Raw genomic sequence first — 25,963 nt, forward strand, 5'->3', positions numbered from 1 at the left:
TTTCTTTCAAAAACCCATTCCTGGCTGCCCTGGACAGCCGTATTAGATAATGGGAGAGTAACACAGACGGTCCCCATCCAGCCCGCTCAGCGGCTGGACGTGAAAATGATCCCTGGGCTCTCTCCACCAGGACCGTCAGGGACCAAGCATGCAGCAAAGGGCCCTCCCTCGCTTGAAGCGAAGACAGCCTGTTAGGGAGAACTTTCTCCATTAAAGGCTTCGAGCCATAGAAACATTCTCTCTGGAGATGAGGAATGTGGGCTAGAAAGAGAGGAAGGAGCCACCTACTCACTGGAGTTCTTCCCCCTCAATGGATGGAGCTCAGGCTCAAAATCCCTTGCTCTCAAAATAAATAATTCAGAGAGAGCTGCAAACAGCATCTCTTTCCACACACCTGTGGTTTATTTCTATCGCTTTTGTTTGGTATTTACTGAAAGTCTGCTATGTGGGCAGCCCTTGTGTAACACACTGAGGTTTGAATATGTCTCCCTTTTGACTGTGTCCAGCTCTCAGTGCTTTGAAATGGTCCTTGAGGAGTAGAATTGAGCCTTTCCATCTTTGTTGCCTTGGCCTCCAGCCCAGGCCCTGGCAGAAAGTATGAATTCAATTAGTGTTGGTAGAAGGAATGGATGGGTGGATAGGCAGATAGGAGGGTATGGGGGGTAAGTGGGTGGCTAGACGGATGGACAGATAGACGGATGAAGAGACAGACCAGTCAATCAATAAGTTTCCCCACTTTTGAGGTCCTACATGTCAAGGTGCCCTGGTATACAAGTGTTATATAAATGTATGGCATTATCAGTAAGTTCCAGACATCCATCTGTTTTGATGATACACACGGTGGGAATATGCAGGAAAAAAGTCCCATGCTTCACTGATGCCACATGTAGAAAGCTCTTTGCCAACTGCACTATTTATCACCTGAAAACCACTCTTCCTGGTATCTTACTCCATTTATAGATTCGGCTCAGAGTGTAAGGTTCTATTTTTTGAATTAAAATGTGATAAGAAACATTTCAGTTCCCAGAGTCTCTTCTCTGTCTGTAGGTCAGAAGTTATTGGCTAGAGTCCCAGCATCTCCCTTGAGCTATTGCTTCTGCTGACCAAACCTCCGTAGCCTTCAAACCAAATGATGTCATATTCATTCTGATGTATTTTTCTCTAACAGTGAGCTGACATCTACGTACGTGCCCATATCTTTGATTTCCCAGTGCTACTGGCAAACAGGTGAGCAAGTTTTAATTCTACAGGATGAGTGCCTCACAGTGGGGTTTTGATGATAATACTAATGAAACCTGTGTTGGCATTGGTTGGACTACTGGTAACTACACGGTTTTGTGGTATATTATATATCGTGACGTATAATCACTAACAGAACAATGTCTCAAAGACACATTGCACTTCTCTAACAGAAAAAAAAAAATACGGTGATAATTACTATTCATTAAGCACCCACCCAACACCAGGCACTAGGGATGGCTCTTGCACATACGAACTTGTTCATTTCAGGTTAGAGTCCTAGGAAGTAATCATTGCCATTTCCATCCTGCTGATGACATAATCAAACCTCAAGGATCTATAACTAGTAAGAACTGCTCAAGGATCTATTACTAGTAGGGCTTAAACCTGGGTCCAGCCTGTGCGTTTTCTACTCTGCCACTTGGGTTACACAGTTCTAAGGAAACCATACTTCTCTAGTTTCCTTCTTTGGCTTATTATTACACAGGATATCGTGGTATTACTCATGTCTAAAAACCACGCTCAGAGTTACTGTGGTTTTGAGTTTAAAAACACACACACACAAGATCAGATGTGAAGATTTACTTCGACCTCAGTACAGTGCAACCTCAAAAAAAAAAAAAAAGAAAAAGAAAGAAAAGAAAACAACCCTTAATCTTTCAAGTGCCAGTTTCCACAAGACGCATATTCACACAAGCTCTGAAATGACTGGGTAGAATGAGTCTAGTTGATTACCTCCAGAGAAATAAGCCTTATCACCAGTTACAAGGCTGGAGGGACAGTGAGACAGGACATCACAGCCCCTGACAATCTCTGCTCATATTTGAGTGTCTTTAATGTAAATTCAGGGCACATTTACAGTGCCTCTGGATTTTTTGGGTTTTTTTGTTTTTAATGGGAGTTTTTAACACAGAGGCAAATAGGAGGTGACTGCCAGCTCGCTGAAATCTACGGTTAATCTGAAAGGTCAAAAAGCCTCCTTTGTTCAGCACATGCCATCCCTCCCCCACTCCTTTACAGCCAGTGCGATGGCGGCCCCGCTGTGTTGTGGTGATGCCAAGGTACCAAGATGGCTCTGGGGCTCCTAGAAGGTCAACCTTCCCCATGTTTCATCACTGGCCCAATGGGCATAGAGCTTGTGGTTTACCGTCTATCTCTTGTGAGCACCCAAGGCCAAGGCAGAATGCCCAATGCTGCAAGACACCCGAGCCAGCCCGCTCCTCCCCAGGTAGCACGCCTGTGCCTCTCCACACAAAACCTACCAAGACTGCCCCAGGCACCTTCCTTGCCTCTTCCTTCACGTCTGTACCCCCTCAAGGCACCCCCTGTACCTTTCCTGCAGTCACTCAGACAGTTTAATCCTAAAACACAGCAAGTAATTTCTTCCTTGATGAATCGCCCCTTTTCCACCCCACCTTCTAACCTGCTCTGAGGTAATTTCCTAATTCTCTTTGACAAGACAGTTTGCTCTTGATGGGGATTAAAGGTTATTTTTAACCTGAACCGCACACAAGGAAATGATGCAATCATTTCTTTGAGCTGGCTGAATGGTTCCTCTTTTTGGGTCTTTGAATTAACATGATCCTGAACTTTCCGTTGTTTCTGGCCTTTGTGAGTACTTTCGAAATCACAGAATAAAGTCCACCGCTTCCAACGCAAAAAAGGGTTGGCGAGCAGTGATTGTTTCCTAAATGATTGGCTTTCTTGTCAGCTGTAGACCCCGGTGGTAAAAATCAGAAGGATTTTAAGTCATCACACACCCTCGTGAAGATCCCTCGCCTCGAAAAAGGTCTCCTGCCTCCTCCTGACCCCCTTCCCAGAGCTGCCTGCAATCTGGAAGGAGGAAGATTCATTAATTCGACTCGACCGCCGCCCCCCACCCCACCCCAGGCTGTTTCCGGAGCATCAAGTTGTCCGAGGCCCTTCCCATCTCTTGTCTAGACCTTCTCGACAGAAGGTAGACATTTCTCAGTCTATCACCATTTATAAACTATTTGTGCCTTTAAGTCCATACGTTTATATCGGGGTTTCTCAAGCTCAGTGCTACTGAAATGCTGGGCCAGGTTGTTCCTCATTGTGGAGCTGCTAACGCATCCAGAATGGCTCGCAGCTTGCCTGGCCTCTACCTATGAGAGACTGATACCGAACCACACCCCCTCCCCAGCCCAAGTTACAACAACCGAAAATATCTCCAGACATTGCCACATGTCCTCCAGGGACACAAAAACTGCCCCCCCGGGATTGAGAAACATTGGCCTTTATGTTGTTTTAAATGACAAGTTCCTTCTGGACCGGAACTAACCCAATTTGTACAGACTTCACAACAGGAAGGTGTGGAGAGGAGACTGTTTAATGATGATCACAATCACGAAAAATGGAACGAGGATTTTTGGCTCACGTTTAAAGAAACGGGAAAATTTTAACAGATGATCAAGTAAACAGTGGAGAGAATAGTCTTGTTCAACCTCCCATTCTGATCGATAGGATGAAAACGGCCATCTCCCGCCCTCTTCTATGAACCGCCCAGAGGAATTACAAATCTGTTAAAACTGTGTAAGAAAGCACTCGTCCCCTCATAGTTAGACTGCTCCCACAAAATAAGGTAGGAGGCAGGTGGAGTGAAACCACGCACAGCAGTGTGAGTGATGGCGAGCCCCAGAGTGGAGAGTCGGTGCCGGGATAAACATTCCTTTGCAATTACTGTTCTGTCAGTCAGAGAATGAGGGCGGCACCCCAGCCCCTCGTGAGCTCTGGCCCTCATAAAGTATTTCCAGTATCTTCCATGGGTGGAAAAGCAAAAGATAGCTATGAACTCATAGATCATTATAACTGCTGCTGTTTTTCATCTATTCAAGTGGCATTAAACTGCTGGGTTTGGAAAAGACAAGCTTCTAAATGGTCTCTTTCTGGCCCGCTCTCCAGACAAAAGAACAAAACCTTTTATCAGCTAATCTGATGAATTACATGGGTTATTTTTATTCTATTTATAAGAGACAAGGCATGTAGGTCCTGCCTGTTCTTACATGCATTGGTTAACAATTCAATTAAACAAATATTTATTGAAATCCTGGGCAGAGCAGCTAGACAGTCACCGGTCACTGCAGTCAAAATACCCAATGAGTGAAAAGTGAAGATCTGCCCCCTGGGTTTACATTTTGAGTTCTCTAACAATTTGTTGTGTGTTTGTATTATACCCCCATACATACTCGACTTTGTATACTTTAAGTTCTGTGAGTTTCCAGAGAGGTTTAAAAAGGATGGATTTAAAAAGAATGATTCCAGTGGATTCCAAGGTCTGAGCACCCACAGATGATGGAGTAATCCAGAAAGGGTTTATGGACACATGGCTTTTGAAATAAGGATGGGTAATTCAAAGCAATATTAATGGTGAGATTTTTTTCCCCAATTATAAAATTAATACATGTTTCTGTTTTTGATTTTTTTTTTAATATGGAAACTCAAAGGAAAGCCCAAGGGGAAAATGGTCTCCATAAGCAGTGGAAGGTCAGGACAAAATCCCAGGACCTAGCAAGCTAGAGAAGGCAGAACCTGAGAAGCCACCAAGGATCATGGCGTGGGGGCCCGAATGGCAGACCTATGGAGGAGGGCAATGGGGAACTATTGATGGTTGAATGTTCAGGGCATCCTCATGTCAGAGTCAAGGTACCTCTGAGGTCATAGTGGTTCTGCTCAATTTTCAGATGTGGAGCTAGAGGATTTAAGGTCTGCAGTAACTTGTCCAAGGCCATGTAGCCAGTAGATGAGACAGGTGGGCACTTCCAACCTCTACATCTCTCACATCAAGTGGGAATTGAGTGGGGCAAGACAAGGACTGTGATTTAGAACACCACGTGTCCAATTGTGGCAGATATACCTTTGACCCAGTGGAATATATCACAAGATTCCACAGGCACAAGAAAATGATCTTACTTCGTTTGCAAACAGAAGACCCATGGACAGGCCAAGGTCAACTACAAATAGCAGGTGGTTCAGCAGGGCCCTTTGACAGAGGGTACCTTCCATGGCTTCCAGGTACCCAGCATGACACACCACTGCCGAATCACCACCTGAATGAGACCAGGGGATTTGGTGCTTTGAGCAGCTCCCCTTTGCACTCTTTGTGGGGAGTTCATGCCACTGACCTATCGAAACTGTTGTGGACTATCTGGCTAAGAGCCAGCCTGCTCACTAGGTATGATGGCTGGAACTTCAATACTTTCCTGAATACATCTAGGATGTACTCCCAGGTTGCCATGCCCCTGGGCAGGAGTCATGCCAAGAGAGGACAATATGTCAAAGGGAGAACCATGGGTGTGAACAGGGATAATAGTGCCCAGTGCTACAGAAAGGGCATAGTGCACAGGGCAACTGGTTTTGACTTCTGTGGAGATCTGTGAGAAAGTGCTTTTGGATGGCAGTGGTGGGAAAAGCTGGATTGTTTAGGGTTACAGAGGGAAAGAGTAATGACTGGAAGTACATGGAGGAGGAGGAGGAGGAGGAGGAAAATGAGAAGTGGTAGTAGGATCAGGAAGATCTGTTCAGGGCCAGCGAGATGTGAAACTTTGTCCTTCAACAGCGTCCAACAAATGCTTTCTCTGTTGTCTCATAGATGCCAGGCAGTGTACAAGAGTCTGAAGAGTCACCCATGAATACTGACAAAATTCCTGTCCTCATGCTGCTGATATTGGGGGAAGGGGGTTGGAAAGGATGGGGAGGAGGGACCAAACACCAATAATGAAAATAAACATGTAAATATAAATAAGGTAATTTCAGATAATGATGCGAAATGTCAATGACAGATCAATGAAAAAACAGATATCTGTATAATAAGATAAAGATTAGTGGAGTCTGGGGGAGGGGCGGTGAGATAAGGCATCCCTAAGGAGGTAGCACTGGAATTGAAGCTTCACAAGTGATGAGGAGCTGGCATGCAGTTTCTGACAGAGGGGGCGACCTCAGAGTCCCTGTGGCAGGTCCCAATTCAACCGACAGAAGGGCCAGTGTGATAAAACAGCAAGGGAGAAGGAAGGAAAGGGGAGGCAGCAAACCGGTTACCACAGGCCAGCACAGAGAAGTCTGGGGTGAATTCTAAATGCAGTGGGAAACCACTGGGGAGCTTGAAGCTGGAGGGCTAAGTGATCTTTTTAGGGTTTTTTTTGTTTTTTGGGTTTTTTTAAGATCATATATATCTTTTTTTTTTTAAGATTTTATTTATTTGACACAGAGAGAGAGAGAACGATCACAAGTAGGCAGAGAGGCAAGCACAGAGGGGGAAGCAGGCTCCCTGCTGAGCAGAGAGCCTGATGAGGGGCTCGGCCCCAGGACCCTGAGATCAAGACCTGAGCCAAAGGCAGAGTCCCAACCCACTGAGCCACCCAGGTGCCCCAAGATCATATATATCTTTTTAAAAGCCATTCTCAGCCACAGAACAGAGAATAAACTCTAGGGCCAGGAGTGGAAGTTGCTGGCTTAGACCAAGGGAGCACAGGGAAAAGGTGACAAGATGGCAAATACAGAGTCCACGGCACTTGCCAATGGACTGGATGTGGGGAGAGCTAGAAAAGGGAAAAGTGAGGGTGAGCCCTAGGGCCTCCACTGGAGTCACTACATCATGGCAGCTGGGAAGGCTGGAGGAGGAGTCTAGAGGGAGCAGAGAGTAACAGCTTCAGTGTTGGATAAGTCAGCTGTGAGACGTCTGTATGTCAGGCAAGATTTGAGGTAGACAGTTGGGAGGAATCCAGCAAGGGCTACAGATTTTAGAGTCGTCAGTCTATGGATGTTAAAAAAACAAACAAACAAATAGTTGGATTAAAAACAGAATTACCATATGATCTAGCAATTCCACTCCTAAGTATAGACCCCAAAGAATTGAAAATAAACTTGTACACAAATATTCACAGCAACACTATTGAAAACAGCCAAATGGCAGAAACAATTCAAGTGGCCATCAACAGTTGAAGGGATAAATGAAATGCAGAATAACCTCACAATGAAATACTATTCAGTCATGAAGGGGAAGGAAGCCCTAACACTGCAACAAAGTTGATGAACCTTGAAAGTACTGTGCTAGAGGAACACTTCCTTTTATACGGAACATCTAGAATAAGCAAATCCAGAAACAGAAAGCAGATTACTAGTAGCCAGGGAATGGGGAGTGAATGCTAAATGGGTACAGAGGTTTCTTTTGGGGTGATGGGGGATGTTTTGGGACCACATGGAATAGCAGTTGCACAAGAATGTGAATGTATTAAGTGCCACTAAAGGGTACACTTTAAAATGGTGACATTTATATAAATGGATATTTTACCATGCTAAAAAAAGAAAAACAACAACAACAACAACAACTAGGCCATGGGATTGGATGAGATGACCTAAGGAGAGAGTCTCCACTCTGGAGAATGGAACAAGCCCCAAGCATTCCAGCATTGAGAGGGCAGGCAGAAGAGGACTAGCCCGCAAAGAATGTTCAAAGGTACAAACCGGGACACAGGAGGAAAAGTGGAGAAGCAGCTCTCCTAGAAGCCAAAACAGAACTGTGTTTCTGGGACAGTCAGGTGGCCCTCTGTGTCAAAGATGGGCTCGATGTGTGGTTCAGGGGGCTGCTGCCACGGTCACCTGCTCTGAGATGGAACCATCCTGCACTCTGATCAGCACCGCGTCAGACTGCTCCTATCCCCAGTGTTGACAACACGGTGTCTTGTCCAAACGTCTGCCCATCTCCAACATGGGAAATGGATCCCAGGTTAGTTTTCACCTGGACCCCCTTATTGGGAGTGAGGCCGAGTATCTCTGCAGATGGTGGGGGCCACCTGTCTCTCTTTTGTTGAAAGCTATCTGATTGTCCATTTTCTGTTAAGCTGTTAGTCTGCTCATTCTTTTATTTTTTTCCACCTTTTATTTATTTATTAAAAGATTTTATTTATTTATTTGACAGACAGAGATCACAAGTAGGCAGAGAGGGAGGCAGAGAGGGGGGGGGGAACAGGCTCCCCGCTGAGCAGAGAGTCCAATGCAGGGCTCGACCCCAGGACCCTGGGACCATGACCTGAGCCAAAGGCAGAGGCTTAACCCAGTGAGCCACCCAGGCGCCCTTAGTCTGCTCATTCTTGATTTTTAGGAGCTCTTTGAGTCTCTAGGAGCCAGTCCTTTATACCATGCCTTCTCTTGAAGCTCTGTTCTCTTTGCTTCCTCAACAGAATTCTCTTACAGGTCTTCTCACATCTCCAAGGTCTCATCCCAGCATCCTGGATGTTTTTCTCCGGGTATGTGGCTTACTTATCCCCACTGTGCCGTGGCATGTTAGCTCCCCATCTTTGGCAGCCTCATGTCACCACATGTCCTTCTAAGGCATCCCTCCCTTTCTCTCACTGCCTCCGCCATCATTCTGATTACAGCTGTGTGCCAAAAACTCCCCAAACTATGCGTGACAGGATGTCAACAGAGGACTTTTCTGATGCTCAGTGTGGGCTGAGAACAAAGTCTGTCAGGCACGCATGCATTCTAAAGAGAGGGGCAAGGCCATCCATGAAGACCCTGCAGGGGGTGACCCAAAAATACTGCACAAGGGCCCAGCCCATCATGACCGTCTTAACCAGAGGCTTGAGTGTTGCTCCTAGGCTCTTTGCAGAGGACTGGCTCTTTCCCCCCGCCCTCAAACCAAGCAGGAGGCATTAAGAGAATCTTCTGGAGAGCCTGGCTTATGTCTTATGAAATTGAGGGGATACAGGATCAGCTGATTAATGCTAGAAAAGCTCTACATGTGAAAGGCTGGCTTGCTGCCTGGGCCCCTGGGGAACAAGTTCAACTCTCACCAATCCTGTGGTGCCCCCAGTTAATGGTCATTTTCTCTTTGTTGGTCACAGAAATTGGAAGAAAATTCTGAAAGTGTTGAAAGGGCATGACTGTTGACTATGTAGGAAGTTGAGAGGCAGACCTGACATGGTAACAGTGGAAGAGAGGAAATGCTGAACAGGCAGAATTTGGTAACTCGCGGGGAACTGGCCCTATGCATTCATGGAAAACATCCTTACAAATAATAAAGTTTTTCTAAAAGCTAAACACAGAAAACATTCACATGGTATTATGCATAGTATTGACTTAAGATTTTCTTACAGCAATTGAATTTGGATTTTAGTTTCCAAAAAATGAAGGTGTTTCAAAACAGGAAAAAAATAAAATGAGGCTTTATTTTAGAGTGGTCAAGAGCTCTGGCCTTGGAGTCCCACAGCTGGGCTGGAAGTCCCCTCTGCCATTTACAGCTGTGAAACTTTGGGCAAATCACCAACTACACTGAGCCTCAGTTTCCTCCCTTACAACACAAACATAATACCAGACAAGGCCATTACCAGAAGTAAATGACACATCGCAAAGGACACCCTTACAATAGTGTCTGGAGTTGAGTCACTGGCTCTGACCAGTCCCTAGTGACATCTGTCACTCATCATCAGGGAAATGAAAATCAGAACCACAAAGAGATACCCCCTCACACCTGCTAGGTTGGCTCTGATAAAAAAGACAAGCAATGACAAATGTTGGTGAGGACACGGAGAAAAGGGAACCCTGGCACAACGTTGGTGGGAATGGAAATTGGCGGAGCCATTATGGAAAAAAGCATGGAGGTTCCTCACAACATTAAAAACAGAACTACCGTGTGGTGCAACAATCCCACTTGTGGGTACATATCCAAAAGAATTGAAATCAGGATCTCAAAGAGATACCTGTACTCTCATGTTCATTGCAACATTTCTCACAATAGCCAAGACACAGAAACAACTTAAATGTCCTTTGACAGATGGAGAGATAAAGAAAATGTGGTAGATAGCTACAATGGAATATTATTCAGCCGTGAAAAAGAAGGAAATCCTGCTGTTTGGACAACAGAAATCTGGAAGGCATTATGCTCAGTGAAACAAGCTAGACAGAGAAAGTCAAATACTGTGGAATCTGAAGCAAAACAAAATTACAACAAAATTTCTTAGAAACAGAGAATAGGAATGTTGATACTGCAAAGTAGGAAAGACTTACCTATGCTAACTATTCAAGGTGATAGATGCTCTATTTTGGTCTTGGTGATCATTCCACAACCTATATGTATATCAAATCATCACATCGTATATGTATTTGTCAATTATTCCTCAATAAAGTTGGAAGGACAGAAGGGAGGGAGATTGGAAGGGATGAGTGGGAAACTCTCTAAAGGTAAAGTTCTAAGACAGGGTCCAAGTCTTTCATACAGACTTACTATCCTACATCCCATGGCAAGTGGGTTTTTACAGCCGTATATTACCATTAATACTGTGACAATTATGATACTTCCATCAACAAAAATATAAAGACTCTTTGGCACTCAGAAGTGTAGGCAGACGTTTTGTATGGCCACAGATGATGTTTTCAATAAAGAGAAAAAGAAACAGGAAAAAGAAAGAGAAAGAGAATGCAACATAGATCTGTATCTGTTACATTGCTTTGGAAAAGAATGCATATGCCCTATGATTCTATTCTCAGTTTTTAATTTTGGTTGTTTGGTTTGGTGCTTTCTGACGGATGCTGCTAACTTTACGAAATTTCCAAAGAAAGTTCTCTGTAATGGGTTCTGAAGGAAATTGAGAGGAAAATAAACCAAACTGAAGTATGAAAACACAGCTTGGGAGTTCAGAAAGACTATTTGTTCATCATAAATTCAGTTAAAAATATAGTTGCCCAAACAGATGACTGAATAATACTCAGATGCACAGATTCGAGCTTTTCTTTAAGTGCCATCTTACACAAGATGCTTCTACTGAACTAACCTCGTCATTACAAACACTCGGATGTGACATTTTAAAAAATACCATTTCGTACACATCTAAATTCATGCTGTTTACATAGCGCGCATGTAACAGATTCATCTGTAAGGAGGAGTTGGCGTCCCTGCAACACCGAATGCCGCACTGTGTTAGAGAGATCCTCGAATTGTCAGACTCAGGCGTCGGGTTCCAGACTCAGCTCCTGTCGCAGATGTGCCCAGGACAGCTGTGAGCCATTTCTGAACATCAAATGGCAAGATGAATGCTCAGCGTGAGTTCTTGGACCTTAATCAGCTGGGGCTTTTTTGGGTTTCGTGTTGTGGGCATAAAGCCAGGTTCACTTGGTCCACCTCCATGCACAGGTTAAAATATTATCAGCTCCGTCATCAGCGACCACAAAGGACAATTAGCTATACCACTTAAGGGTAGATAAGATTAGAACATTCACGAGCTTCAGTTTCCGTAATAAATCTAAGCTGATATACCGAAGGGAGTTATTTCTTAGTCAACCCCCTGCTTGCCAATCATTTAGGATCTCTCAATCAAAATCATTCTTTCAAGGTCATAAAAATCCTGGTAGTCAATGGATTCTAACTGAGTGAGGACCTGAGTGTATCTTGCCTCAAAGGCCAGCTCTGTTCCTCAGTCATAAAGGTTTGTTGTGTCTCTCCTACCCAGTTATTTGCTGTCTGTTACCCTAATTCTGGTTCAGGAAAAATAACACCCCTGCTGCAGCTGTGGAGAACAACTGTTTGTGTGTCCACACAATGTCAAAACCACCCGCTGAAAAGTGGTCCGTCCACACAACCAGCTGAATGGATTGGCCGATTTTCCCCCCTGAAATGCGAATTATTAACATATCCCTGAATTTTTCTATTTCACTAGCAAGACAATAGTTGAGTTTCTTGGTGTGTAATGCAAACCATAAAAGAGCAGGGCCTTTAACCCCACCTGGAAGCACACAGTAAACAGGGATGTGCCTCGCGTGTATCCTTCCCCTCCACATGAAGACCCAGGATACTTACTCAGCACACAGGGGAACTTGATCTGTCTACATTCAGCTGCGGGCACCCGTGACTCTGTGGCCGGCTGTAATCCTACAACAAAGGTCACTGTTCTCTCCAGGGTCTGGATGCCACTTAATCAGGAGCCATCTTTAGTGTGAACTAGGAGAAGTCATTCTGATGCCCTCTGTCCTAGAAGACATAATAGAACGTTCTGGAACACAGGTGACTAGAGATTGTGCATAAGGCATCAAACTTTCTTACATACAAGTAGCATCTTGCTCTGGGTTGAATGTATCCCCCCCCGAACCCCCAATCCCTCAGAATGTGACCCTATTTGGATCTCCAAATGTGATCTTTACAGAGGTAATGAAGATAAAGTGAGGTCATTATGGTGGGTCTGATTAATAGGACAGGTGTACTTATCGGAAGGAGAAATTTGGACACAGATAGGCACAGAGGAAAGATGGCAACTACCAGCCACAGGGAGAGACCCGGGACAGTCTCCTCACAGCCCTCAGAAGAAACTGACTGGCACTTCGATTTTAGACTTCTAGCAGTCTAACTCACGCCTCATGGTGCCAGCATCACTGGAGAATGAAATAGTCCATATAAATTCATTTTCTAGGTAATATAAGTGTTCTGGAAAATATGAAGTTTGGAAATTTTCATACTACTATCTCTTAATAAAGATATTTCTACAATGCACATTCTGTTTCACGGAGGATGACTAAAAAACACCATCTAAACCTTTTTTTTTTTTTTTAAGATTTTTATTTATTTGACAGAGAGAGAGAGAGAGAGCAAGCACAAGCAAGGGGAATGGCAGGCAGGGGAGAAGCAGTCTCCCACTCAGCAATGAGCCTGATGTGGGGCTCGATCCCAGGAGCCTGGGATCATGACTTTAGCCAAAGCCAGCAGCTTAACCACTGAGCCACCCAGGCGCCCCCATCTAAGCTTTTCTTATTGATGTGGGGTCATCAGTGGCTGTGGGTACAGAACACTGTCTCTGCAGTCCATAGCATCCCTCATTTCCCTGTGTTCTAATAGAAAGTTCCCAAATTTCCTCTTTGCCCTCTACACCAGCCTTACTCCTTCGCTCCAATATGTGTCTTCTAGTCTGCTTTGAAAGATCAGAAACAAGGAAAATTAGGCATTGAAACTGTTTCTGAAATAAAACTCATAGTTCTAAGTTAGGGTCTAAGAGTCTCCTAGGGGTCGAACCTCAGAGACATGGAAAAGCTTCTTTTGTTGCCTACTTCTTTACCCTCCATTCTCAGGGGATCAGGTGGTGAGACCCCTTGTACTCAAGGGAATTGAAGGACTGTGATAAATGGACACAAAGTGGGTCACAAGAGAAGCTTCTGGCCTCCTTGAGGTCCTAAGTATTTACCCCATAAAAAGCAGCAGCTTGGATCAATTATATCTGGGGAAACAGACTCCTCTATCAAGAGCCCAGTGAGGCTTTCTTTTGTCATTGTTGTTTCTACACTTGGAATATGGTTATACCATAGGATGGAACTCTCTGGAATGACCTTTCCATGATGCAAAATTAGTTTAGGAAATTCTAATTCCCCAAGCGGAACGATAATCAGATTAAATGACCACAAAGGAATAAACTTGTCTTTGAAACCAAAAGAGTACTGACCAAATTAGATTTTTTACTACATCCTCTCGCTTTTAAAAAAGAACACATTTACTCAGTTATTCAATTTCCACTGATTGGAAGCTGCCTTCTTTGCCACCCTTGGTTTTGCACAGAATGAAGATTTTTCTGCTTTACACCATGATCTGTAGTGATGCTGGTGGTGCCAGGGGGAGAAAGTTATTAAGTATGTACGATAAGCAAAGCGCTATAACAAATGCATCTCTGCCCTATCTTACTGACACCTCAGTGCCCAAGTAGGTGGGATATTATTAATCCCATTTAACAGATGACGAAACAGGGACCTGAGGTGTTCAAACAACTTGTTCTGAGTCACCCAGCTACTGAGCGCTAGAACCTGGATTTTAACCCAGGTGGTCTAGCTCCAGAGCCTGCATTCTTAATCATTATGGTATAGATAGAGAGGTAAATGTCAAAACTAATCATGAAAATGAGTGTAATTTTGCTTAAATGCCATATTTTGAAATGATGTAATAAAAAAGCATCTAAAACAAAACTGCAGAGGCCAGAAATATTTTCAAAATCTGCCGTCAAGACTGGCTATTCTATAAAATACTGATTATTATTTTTTGCAAGGCTAATCATGGGCTTTTAACTTGCTTAAGAAATTGTTTGTATTCTGAGGCACCTCCCAGATGAGGACTTGTGAAAACCATACACATGAATATATATGTGTGGGATTTTTATAAGCCGAGACCGTATTGTTATCCACAAGAGAGAGCTATGAAAAGGCATATAGTCTCTATTAATTAGTCATGGGGGGGGTGGTGAAACATGCATGCTGCAGAGTAATTGGCAGGAGAGAGGAAAGGTAGGCAGTAGGATGGAAATGTTGACAAGTCGGAGTCAGACATTTTCAGAGTAAGAAAAAAATATTTTCAGAACTATGCCAATACCAACCATATTAGTGCCTCACCCCGGCATTTCAGAGCGCCTCGCAGCTCAGTGTGCCTATGACTACCTGGTTTGGAAAAGGTATTAGGACGTAGAATGGCAAAGCAAGTAGAGCTGGGTTTTTCATTTTTCTGTTCCAAACTCCCAAGCAGCTTTACTTAGACTCTTAAATAAAATCCCCAAGGCTGTCACAACTTTTGAGCCTTTCATTCTCAGTAAGAGTCTTCTGTGAAATCTTTTTCCACTTAGAGATTAAAAAGCAAACAAAACAAAAAAACCAAATTGCTTAATTGTTTGGCTTTTCTTTGGTGTTCTTTTTGTCTTCAGAGTTAGCATTCATGTGGCACTTTTGGAAATTCGAACTGAAATGTACCAACAATGAGAATTTCATTTGTGTGGCTAAATATGATTATTCTTGTAAATCTCTTATGCTTAAGCCGATTGGACAACACAAATAAACATTGCCTGATAGAATCTCTTCCCTTGTTCAGGGCTTTGTATTCAAAAAATTACTCCACGACCCGCTCCAGACCCCAAATATATCATGCAATTGAATTACGCTGACAAGTCATCAGAGGTGAGCCAAAATCTGTTAAGGATGCAGGTTCTGGTAATTGAAGATTAGCTCAGGAGGCAGGAAAGTCAAGAACTCCCTTTTCCTTTTCTCAAAAACTTAAGCACGTCTCTCTCTTTATGCTTCAGTTTCTCCATATTAAAACGGGGAGGGAAAAAAATCCCATCATTTCTCCACCAGTGTAAAAAGTAACTATTTCAAAGAGGCCTGTTAAGAAGGTCATTGTCCCCTCAGCATTTAATTAGGGGATAATGCGCTGGAGACAGAAATCTGTTATGAGATAAAGGTCTTTAACAGGTTTTATTCAAGGAGCTGCAAAGCTGACACACTGTGGAAAATAAATGTCACGTCCAAGGGTTGATATTTATTTTCAAAGCAAGAAGACTGGCCATACTGGTTGTCAAAACCCAAGTAGCAGCAATACTGTCTTACTGGCGTCTTCAGCCTCAGCCCTTGCAAGGCAAGGGACCTGCCATGCCTCTCTATGTTGAGTGGGTCTGGGTGGGCTTTTATATAGTACATAAGTAATGAGTAAGTTAACTAGAAAACCTATACAAACTATACACTATACAATAGTGTATATAAACGATACAGTATACAACAAAGCTATACACTAGCTTCCACAAGAAGTGGAAGAACATGTGAAAGAAGATCCTCGTTTGGGGTCTCAAAGTAACGAGTGAAAAAGAAATGTAAATGATTTGGTCAATCACCTGGACGGAGGCAGAACCGACAACTAGCTTCTTCCACCGGTTCCCTTTGTCAGTTCCGCTCCGTTGGATGACGCAGATGCCATGTTCCACGGATGAACGGAAAACACAGTGTCTTCTTCTATCTGGGACAATCTACTGCACATAAGCTTTTGAAGTGCTTTCTCTATTCCACGGGGATTTATGAAGTATCAGCTACATGGCCGGCATAAATGGGAGCTAAAATGTTTATTTGACAGACAGAGATCACAAGTAGGCAGAGAGGCAGGCAGAGAGAGAGGAGGAGGCAGGCAGAGAGGAGGAGGAGGCTCTCCCCGCTGAGCAGAGAGCCGATGTGGGCCTCAATCCCAGGACCTTGGGATCATGATCTGAGCCTAAGGCAGGGGCTTAACCCACTGAGCCACCCAGGTATCCCAGCAGCTAAAGTGTTTAAAAGGCATCATTCCTACCCTTCAGAAACGTAAAACAAGGGCATGCAGGGATTCTTGTTGTTACAAACTCCTCAGCTGGTGACGACATAATTGTTTTATCTGGAAGATGGTAAAACTCTGCTAGAATAAAGCCTAGACTTTTCCATCATTAGCACTGCTTGCTGTCACCACAAGCTCTGGACTTGGGTCCACTGAAGGATGACTCCTGGCTAAATAAATGCTATTCATGTGTAGCCATGAGATTCCTACCGCCACAGCACCTACATGTAAGCTATCAGCTGGCCAGAGATCCATTTTTATTCATTATATAGCTGAATAAGAACAAAATTTTTGAGACTTAGCTCTAGTTTTATATTGCATTGCCTTCCTTTTTTTTTCCCCCCCTAAGTTACTAGTCATGGTCCTAAGTAGTTGACCTGAGGGGGGAAAAATCCTTTACAGCTAATATTTCATAGCTGAAATACTTTAAAGGAATTTATTTCAGACACTCAAATAAACAAATACTTAAAAATAAAAAAGAATAGTGCTCATACTAAGGAAGGACACAAAAAAAAGGGGGAAACTTTTTTTAAAAGATGATATGCCAAAGGTAAAAAGCATTTAAAAATAGTCCACTGTTATCCAGCCTCTGAGTCATATTAATATCGGGTGTGAGAGAAGAGTTCAGCTGATAAAAGAGAAGCTGATTTAAGTGAATGGACTTTTCCTACGAGCAAATTCTGACCCCTTTCGTGCTTTGAAAGGTCATGAGGATTGGGCAAGACTGAACTTGTTGCAAATATACGGAGCTGGATGTAACTTCAAGAACCCTTCATGCTCATTCACTCATTTAATCCGTGCACAATCGTGCGAGGGGAGGAAAGGTCTGTTTTAAAGACGAAGCCGTTGTGGAAGGTCAAACTGAAAAGTGACAAAGCCAGGACACAAACCTGGATCTTCTGCCTCCTAGGTCTGAATGCTTTCCAATACATCCAGATTTTGAAAAATATTGTTACTGGCTCTAGCATTGTTCAATGTAGTCATGAGACACACCAGGAAGAGGAGGAGATGGCAAAAAGGGAGGAAGTGGGAGAGAGGAAAGCTTCTGAATTTTCCAAATAGTCCAGGCTTTGCCATGATTACACACTGTCCTCATTCTTATCACAGTGGATGGAGTTGCTTGTCCCTGTGTAAATTGTGGCTGCAAAACCGGTATGTGACCTTAAGTGCCAGCCACGGGTGCAGGCTGTGCTCTGGTTAATTACCCTGAGTGACAGTTTCAGCAGTAGCATTGCCTTATGGGAAGAGCTGTGTGTCTTTCTTCTGAAGCAGCCACTTGAGCTCTGATTAACAAACCCCACCACTCATGATCAGCCTCAAGGCAAATTTTGCTAACTACTGATTTGATACACTTCTTGGGGCTTTACTTGGAAATCCCCCCAATTCCTTTGGCCCACATTCCAGCAGTTGTCTGGTTAGGTTATACATTATTATTTTTATCTCATTTTCTAGCAAAATCAACTCAAGAGTGGAAATGTGTTGGCCAGGCTCACGGCTTGCAACCATAGGTGGCCATAATTACTATTAATCACTGCTGTCGAGAATGTGAATTCAATCTAGAACTTGAAACAAGATTCAAGTCATCAGCTAGCTATTCTCCCAGAGCAGAAATGCCTGGATATGTAGAATCACAAATGAAGGCTAAGGGAAAAGGTCATTCACCTTAAATATTTATGAAAATTAGGTCATGCTTTTTATTGATGTGGACTTGTGTGATCCATTTGGAAAACCTATTACCTATGTCCGACTTTATTCATTACTGAGTAGGTATGATATAAATTTATCTCATGAGCCTACCCTGTATTTACAAAGTAGTTTGAAGTACTCACATGAAAAAATGGACTGGACTACAGGAATATGAAATATTACTATACATTCTAAGCATGAGGGAAGATTGTAACTCCCAAAAACAATTGTTTCTCATACTGGTAAATAATGAGATTTTAAAAAATTAAACAGGAAATATATATGACTCAAAGCTTTATGTTAAGTAAATATTAATAAAGGTAAGCTAAAGTTAAGTAAATATTAATAAACAGGAGAGATACAAAAATGTACAGGATCCTGGGTCTCAGAGAACTTACAATCCGACAATAAAAAAGAAAAACATACAAAAATTAAGTAACAAGGGGCACCTGGGTGGCTCAGTGGGTTAAAGCCTCTGCTTTTATCTCAGGTCATGATCCCAGGGTCCTGGGATCAAGCCCCACATTGGGCTCTCTGCTCCGTGGGGAGCCTGCTTCTCCCTCTCTCTCTCTGCCTGCCTCTCTGCCTACTTGTGATCTCTGTCAAATAAATAAATAAAATCTTTTTAAAAAATTAAGTAACAATATAAGAGGTGTCAAAGGCAAATATTGCTAATTACCTTGTGAAATGCAATTAGCAAAGTAACTACTGTAGGCAGAGGATGGAGAGATCATTTCCAGAAACAGTGGGCAGGGATAATTGTAAAATAAAAAACTTATCAACCAAATCTTGAAGGCTGAATCCACTGAAATAGAAATGGAAGAAGGGATTCTTAGTGGAAAGAACCCAATGGGAAAGAGAACAGACCAAAAAAAAAGGAAGAGTATCGATCCAAAAAAGGAAAAAAAACGCAGAACTGCAAGTTAGGGTGACAAGAACAGTTCTACAACAAGACAGTGCTGGGAAGGCCATTTGGAACTGGACCTTGAATGCCAGGTTGGGGAGGGATGGCTTCTGAACACAAAAGCATCTTACTTCAAAGCAGCGTTTTAGAAATATTAATTTGACGATGGGGTGCCAGGTTAAATGGAGCTGGGAGATTTGGAGGCTGGAAGATCAAAGAGAAACCACGGCAAGTTCCAACAGGGAAGTATGGTGGTGGGATGGAAAAGGGAGGTGGGGGTGGGAACTGTGGAGGAAGAAGCCCCTCCCTCTCCGGGAGCTGATTAGCATTTGTTGTTGTTTCATAACGTACATCAAATCTGTGGGTTCCAAAGAACTGATTCATTTTGACAGTTTCTAGGAAGGAATTGGGGAAATGGCGGACTTACTAATTTTGAACCCGCAACACATAACATCTGTATGAGTGGATATGGTGACCCTTTTCTTAACCTATATCCTAATCTAAAGACCAAAAAGCATATCTCAAAAGTGCCCCCCCCAAAAGTGTCATGACATGTAGGATTTAAAGGAGATCTGAAAACATTTTATTTTAAAAGAAAGCTACCTCAAGTTGAACAGGGGCTATTCCAGACTTTTCCATAAATACATGTGAAAGAAAGCTCCAAGAATGCCAGCGCCCCCTTTATACCTGCAGCCCTGTGTTGGAACTCCTGATAAAATAACCTTCTGGTTTGACAATGAGATATCACCTCACACCAGTCAAAATGGCTAAAATTAACAAGTCAGGAAATGACAGATGCTGGCGAGGATGTGGAGAAAGGGGAACCCTCCTACACTGGTGATGGGAATGCAAGCTGGTGCAACCACTCTGGAAAACAGCATGGAGGTTCCTCAAAATGTTGAAAATAGAACTGCCCTATGACCCAGCAATTGCACTACTGGGTATTTACCCTAAAGATACAAACGTAGTGATCCGAAGGGGCACGTGCATCTGAATGTTTATAGCAGCAATGTCCACAATAGCCAAACTATGGAAAGAACCTAGATGTCCATCAACAGATGAATGGATAAAGAAGATGTGGTATATACACACAATGGAATACTATGCAGCCATCAAAAGAAATGAAATCTTGCCATTTGCGACAACGTGGATGGAACTAGAGAGTATCATGCTGAGCGAAATAAGTCAAGCGGAGAAAGACAGCTATCATATGATCTCCCTGATATGAGGAAGTGGTGATGCAACATGGGGGGTTAAGGGGGTAGGAGAAGAACAAATGAAACAAGATGGGATTGGGAGGGAGACAAACCATAAGCGACTCTTAATCTCACAAAACAAACTGAGGGTTGTTTGGGGGAGAGGGTTTGGGAGAAGGAGGGTGGGGTTATAGACATTGGGGAGGGTATGTGCTATGGTGAGTGCTGTGAAGTATGTAAACCTGGCAATTCACAGACCTGTACCCCTGGGGATAAAAATATATTATATGTTTATAAAAAATTTAAAATTTAAAATTAAAAAAAAATAACCTTCTGGTTTGGAATATTTGTGATTTAAGGTATTTATTATCCAGAAATTTGGGGGAGTTTGAGGTACCTCTGATTGAGTAGGGGGAAAGAGTTTCAGGAGAGTTTTGTGACAATTCTAATCCCATGCCCTCGTGCACGGTACGTTTATACACATACCTATGTACACAAATACATGTATCTATACATAATGTCCACAGATATACAGACATGTATACTTGTGGTAATGTTATTGGCATCCCGGCCTCTGCACCGAACCTCTGCAACCACATTCTGGCTTTATCGCTCACAGAAATGCAATCCCTTGGCCCATGATGGGCACTCAGGCTTGGCACACACTCTTCCAGTAACACCTCTTGACAGAAAGATGGCGAAGGACAGAAAGCCTCCTCCCCGCATTCCCTACACCTCACTCCAGGGCCCAGCACTCAGAACCCCTTTTCTGGGCCCTGTCAAATTCAACTCTTTCCAGGCCCTTGGCTATTTTGAGTCTGCCTCTTGAGGGTGGCAACAGAAGGAAGCCTGAAGGGGAGACAAGTTTGCAGTGACAGGTAATGGAGCCTCTTGGGAGCTTACCGTAAACTCGGGGTGCAGTCCCTGTTCCTCCCCCTCTTCCGAGCCGCCCCCCTCCTCTCCTTGCTCCCCCTTCTCAGCCTCCCCCAAGTTGGCAGAACTAGGCTGACAAGTCTTGGCGCAGGGGTGAATAAACAAATCACCCACACCCACTCCCACCGGCCTTGTAACACTGATTGATCATCCAGTTTGGGCCTGAAGCAAATTTTATGTTTGGATTTCAGTAAGGGAAGGTGGCTAACACTGCTTAGTTTTATAAACTGAATAAGCCTTGCTTTTAGCTCTTGACTTGGGTAGCTGTGACAATCAGTCTCTCTCCAAAGGTAAGAATATGGGTTTGGTCCAGGTGTCGATGCTCCCCCCAGACCCTATTCTTTTTATTCCGATGCGAAAAAGGCATGTGAGCGGTGTATAACGTTTTCGTGCACCCTTACATGGATAATTAGAAGCTGTTTACTTCTCCAGGATTCCATTAAACGCTTTTCATTTTCAAGGCTGAGCTGAGGACGTCACCATGGCCCGATTAGAGAGGGGGCTTGCAGTCCCGCTGCTGCCAAGGAGGCTGTTCCCTACATAGAATCCACCTACAGCCGGGCTAACAACTCGCCAATTTCACACGGATTCATTCGCCAACTCAAAAACCCCTGATGGAACTCGAAATGCTATAGGATATTCACCCCCTTGAGTATTTACATATTTTCTCCTCTCATCCCTCCAAAACTAACCCTAGAGTTTTCCGAATCTGGGAACTTGGGCAAAAGGAGAAAGCAACCGAGCAGCCCCAGGACTCTGAAATGTCAGCTCATTACGTCAATCAAAACTAACAGTACCTTCTTGTTTGTATTGACCCAGCTCAAAATATAAAATCATGTGAGTAATAAAACACAGAATACAGGTGCTGTAACTGAATGTGAAAAGTCTGGGACGTAATTAAATGTGTTCTTTGTTCTTGGCGGTGTCATTTGCTCTACGTTAACATTTGTGTTTCCTTAAGCCTCTCTTTAGACTATCCACACGCGCTGTTGCATCATACTCACATATTCATTAGCCGGGGCTGAGGAGTGTGTGATTTTCCACCTGGTCCTCAGCGTTAGCTGTCAGATGCACAAACCTTCGCTTCCTTTCTGCGTCTACTGCACCGGAACAACAGAAGCTCCTTGCGAGAGCGCCCAGAGAGCGTTCTGTGACAGCTGAGGGGCTCTTGCTCCGGCAAGGCGCAGGGCGCTCTGCTGGAAAGTTTCCTCTAAGCACTAACACCCGCCTCCGATCCCCCGAGCTGGCAGGGCGCAGGCTGGCTGGGTCCCCTCTTGACGGGGGAAGGGTTTTACACACACTCTGCAGGGCTGTGAGATTCGAGAAACAACCTCGCCGCCAAACTCCTCCAGCCCCGGCGGACAGACTGTCCTAACCGCTCCGGGCGCGGGGAGAACGCCGAGGTCCCCTCCCCGCTAAGGGGAGCGCGCGCTCTGCTCCGCAGGGAACCTGGCACAGGAGGTAGAGGGGACTGAGGAGTGGGGGGAGCCCGGGAGGGAGCCCAGCGCGGGAGGCAAAAGGGGCGCGGGAAGGAGCGGACTGCGGGAGAGAGCGGGGGCTCTGCGGGGACGCGGTGGCAGCCGGGCGCAGTAGTGGGGTAGGGGACACAGGGCCCTGGAACCCGAGGGCGCTGCAAGGGGCGCGCCTGCAAGAACCGGCGGAGGCGGGGGCGGCGCTCGTGCGGCGATCTGCCCCGGACTCCCCGGAGCAGCTGAACTGCGGGTGGGAGGGGGGCGGGGGTGTGGGGAGCTGGGATTGGGAGGGGGTGTAGGGGGAACTAGATAGGGGCGTGCCTTTGCCCGGATTGGCTGCAAGAGCCTGACGCGAGGTCCCGGGGGTTGGCTAGGGGGAGTGGGAGCGGGGTGGGGTGGGTGCTGGGTGCCGGGGCCGCCGGCTCAGCGCGCTCAGAACCATGCTGAGGTCCCGGCGGCTGTTCCAGCAGCGGCAGCGGCTCCAGCAGCAGCGGCGGCGGCGGCGGCGGCGACAGCGCACGGCTCGGGCGGGGAAGGCGCCCGGCGCCCATGCCTCCGGCCCCGCGCAGCGGCTGCCCTGACCTGGCCGCGACCTCCCTCCGCGCGCCCCGCCGCCCCGGGCCCCTGGGGTGTTCCCCCACCACGGCCCAACCCCGCCACACCCCCCGCCCCCGGCCTCCGCAGCTCGGCATGGGCGCGGGGGCGCTCGCCCTGGGCGCCTCCGAGCCCTGCAACCTGTCGTCGGCCGCGCCGTTCCCCGACGGCGCGGCCACGGCGGCGCGGCTGCTGGTGCCCGCGTCGCCGTCCGCCTCTCCGCTGACCCCGACCAGCGAGGGCCCCGCGCCGCTGTCGCAGCAGTGGACGGCGGGCATAGGCCTGCTGATGGCGCTCATCGTGCTGCTCATCGTGGCGGGCAACGTGCTGGTGATCGTGGCCATCGCCAAGACGCCGCGACTGCAGACGCTCACCAACCTCTTCATCATGTCCCTGGCCAGCGCCGACCTCGTCATGGGGCTACTGGTGGTGCCGTTCGGGGCCACCATCGTCATGCGGGGCCGCTGGGAGTACGGCTCCTTCTTCTGCGAGCTCTGGACCTCGGTGGACGTGCTGTGCGTGACGGCCAGCATCGAGACCCTGTGTGTCATCGCCCTGGACCGCTACCTCGCCATCACGTCGCCCTTCCGCTACCAGAGCCTGCTGACCCGCGCGCGGGCGCGGGCCCTCGTGTGCACCGTGTGGGCCATCTCGGCCCTGGTGTCCTTCCTGCCCATTCTCATGCACTGGTGGCGGGCCGAGGGCGACGAGGCGCGCCGCTGCTACAACGACCCCAAGTGCTGCGATTTCGTCACCAACCGGGCCTACGCCATCGCCTCGTCCGTCGTCTCCTTCTACGTGCCCCTGTGCATCATGGCCTTCGTGTACCTGCGGGTGTTCCGCGAGGCCCAGAAGCAGGTGAAGAAGATCGACAGCTGCGAGCGCCGCTTCCTCAGCGGCCCGCCGCGGCCGCCCTCGCCCGCGCCCGCGCCGGGCTCCCCGCGCCCCGCCGCCGCCGCCACCACCCCGCTGGCCAACGGGCGCGTCAGCAAGCGGCGGCCGTCGCGCCTCGTGGCCCTGCGCGAGCAGAAGGCGCTCAAGACGCTGGGCATCATCATGGGCGTGTTCACGCTCTGCTGGCTGCCCTTCTTCCTGGCCAACGTGGTCAAGGCCTTCCACCGCGACCTGGTGCCCGACCGCCTCTTCGTCTTCTTCAACTGGCTGGGCTACGCCAACTCGGCCTTCAACCCCATCATCTACTGCCGCAGCCCCGACTTCCGCAAGGCCTTCCAGCGCCTGCTGTGCTGCGCGCGCCGCGCCGCCCGCGGGAGCCACGCGGCCGCGGGAGACCGGCCGCGCGCCTCGGGCTGCCTGCCGCGGGTCCGGCCGCCGCCGTCGCCCGGGGCCGCCTCGGACGACGACGACGACGACGACGTCGGGGCCGCGCCGCCCGCGCGCCTGCTGGAGCCCTGGGCCGGCTGCAACGGCGGGGCGGCGGCGGACAGCGACTCGAGCCTGGACGAGCCGGGCCGCCCCGCGGGCGCCTCGGAATCCAAGGTGTAGCGCCCGGCGCCCGCTGGCGGCCCCCCGCGCGCCCCGGGAGCGAGAACGCCCAGGCGCCCCTGATGGCTTCCCGGGGGGCGAGTGGGGGGGAGCGGGAAGCGATCTGTGTTTACTCAAGACCCAGAGCAGGTGAACTCGAAGCCCGCAAACCTCGTCTGATTCCTCCAAGGCAAACACAAAAGCCACGGACCGTTGCACAGAAAGGAAAGTTTGGGGAGGGCTGGGAGAGTGGCTTGCGGATTTGTCGGGTTCTTTTGTTCCTGTGTGTGCTTTGGCCTTCTTTGGTGTGTGCGTGTGATGCATCTTCAGTTTTTTGGGGTGTCCTCTTTTTTTTCCCCCTCCAGGTTTTTGACACTTGCTTTGAGTACTGGGTGGTGGAAGGGAGAAGCATAAAGGCTATCAACTTGGCCTCCATCCCGTTGCAGGGAACAGGAGCGGTCCACGGGAGAGAGAAGGGGGAATGACAGTTGCCAGGACATGTTCCCTTTGCTTTCCAAAGAAATTTCATTTGACTTCCTGAGTAATGATTTTTCCTGTCTTTAAAGCAAAGGGAAAGGCTGGATGCAAAAATCACGTTTCAAGAAATTTTAAGCTATTCTTGGAACAAGCCTCACCTTGCTTTCTTTTTGTAGGGCAAACCTGCTGTCCCCAACGCGCCTCGGTGGTCGGGCTGAGGGATTTCTACCTCACACTGTGCACATTGCACAGCAAGACAGAAAGACTTGTTTATATTAAACAGCTTATTTATGTATCAATATTAGTTGAGAGGACCAGGCGCTGAGCCTCTATGACATGTGACCCTGTCCATTGAAGACAGGACAGAAGAAAAAAAAAAAAAAAAAAACCCAAGAGGAAACAGTTCAGATTACTGCACACATGGGTAAAAAAAAACAAAACACAAAACAAGGAGTGATTCCAAATACCGTTTTTGCACAGTGTTAGGAATTGTAAAGTCCACACAAGATATTACTTGCACAAAAAGAAATTAAATATTTTTTAACTGGGGCAGGGGCAGATCTTAAAAAACAAAAATAAAATTCGAACTCGACTTCTGTTGTCCGGTATGTTATTGAGCTAATGATTTATTGGAAAAATACATTTTTATACTCTTTTATCATGGTACTGTAACTGTATCCATATTACAAATATAATTATCTTAAGGATTTCTATTATTTTTTTATGTCCAAGTGCCCACGTGAATCTGCTGGTAAAGTTTAGCACTTGTGTGTAAATGGTATTTTCTCTGTGTGTTTTACCAAGTATTTATACTTTGGTGCGACTAACTACTGTGTGAGGGATTGGTCCATGTGCAATAAATACCAATGAAGCACAA

The 25,963-nt window shown here is 46.3% G+C and overlaps 2 protein-coding genes and 1 long non-coding RNA gene across 3 annotated transcripts in view; 2 read left to right on the top strand and 1 right to left on the bottom strand.

The window, feature by feature from the left end:
• LOC309859993 (uncharacterized protein) overlaps window positions 1-10,318 on the bottom strand; it is a 130,449-nt gene extending 120,131 nt beyond the window's left edge. The window contains exon 1 of the mRNA XM_082721362.1: window positions 10,264-10,318. The gene's annotated coding sequence lies outside the window, so the exon portion shown is untranslated. The remainder of the gene's footprint in view (window positions 1-10,263) is intronic.
• A 10,175-nt stretch (window positions 10,319-20,493) lies between these two features.
• Window positions 20,494-21,979, top strand: LOC309859994. The gene is made up of 2 exons (XR_014309074.1): window positions 20,494-21,006; window positions 21,523-21,979. It is a non-coding gene; the product is annotated as an uncharacterized lncRNA (long non-coding RNA).
• Window positions 21,980-22,066: 87 nt separating this feature from the next.
• ADRB1 (adrenoceptor beta 1) lies at window positions 22,067-25,963 on the top strand. The gene is made up of 2 exons (XM_082721361.1): window positions 22,067-22,522; window positions 23,001-25,963. The coding sequence occupies exon 2, from the start codon at window positions 23,083-23,085 to the stop codon at window positions 24,628-24,630; it is 1,548 nt and encodes a 515-aa protein (XP_082577487.1). The 5' UTR covers window positions 22,067-22,522; window positions 23,001-23,082; the 3' UTR covers window positions 24,631-25,963.

Source organism: Mustela nivalis, assembly GCF_964662115.1.
Source record: "Mustela nivalis genome assembly, chromosome: 2".
Classification (NCBI taxonomy): domain Eukaryota; kingdom Metazoa; phylum Chordata; class Mammalia; order Carnivora; family Mustelidae; genus Mustela; species Mustela nivalis.

What these genes read in the sequence shown, in the direction of transcription:
- ADRB1 (XM_082721361.1), top strand. Translation starts at nt 23,083, where the DNA reads ATGCCTCCGGCCCCGCGCAGCGGCTGCCCTGACCTGGCCGCGACCTCC.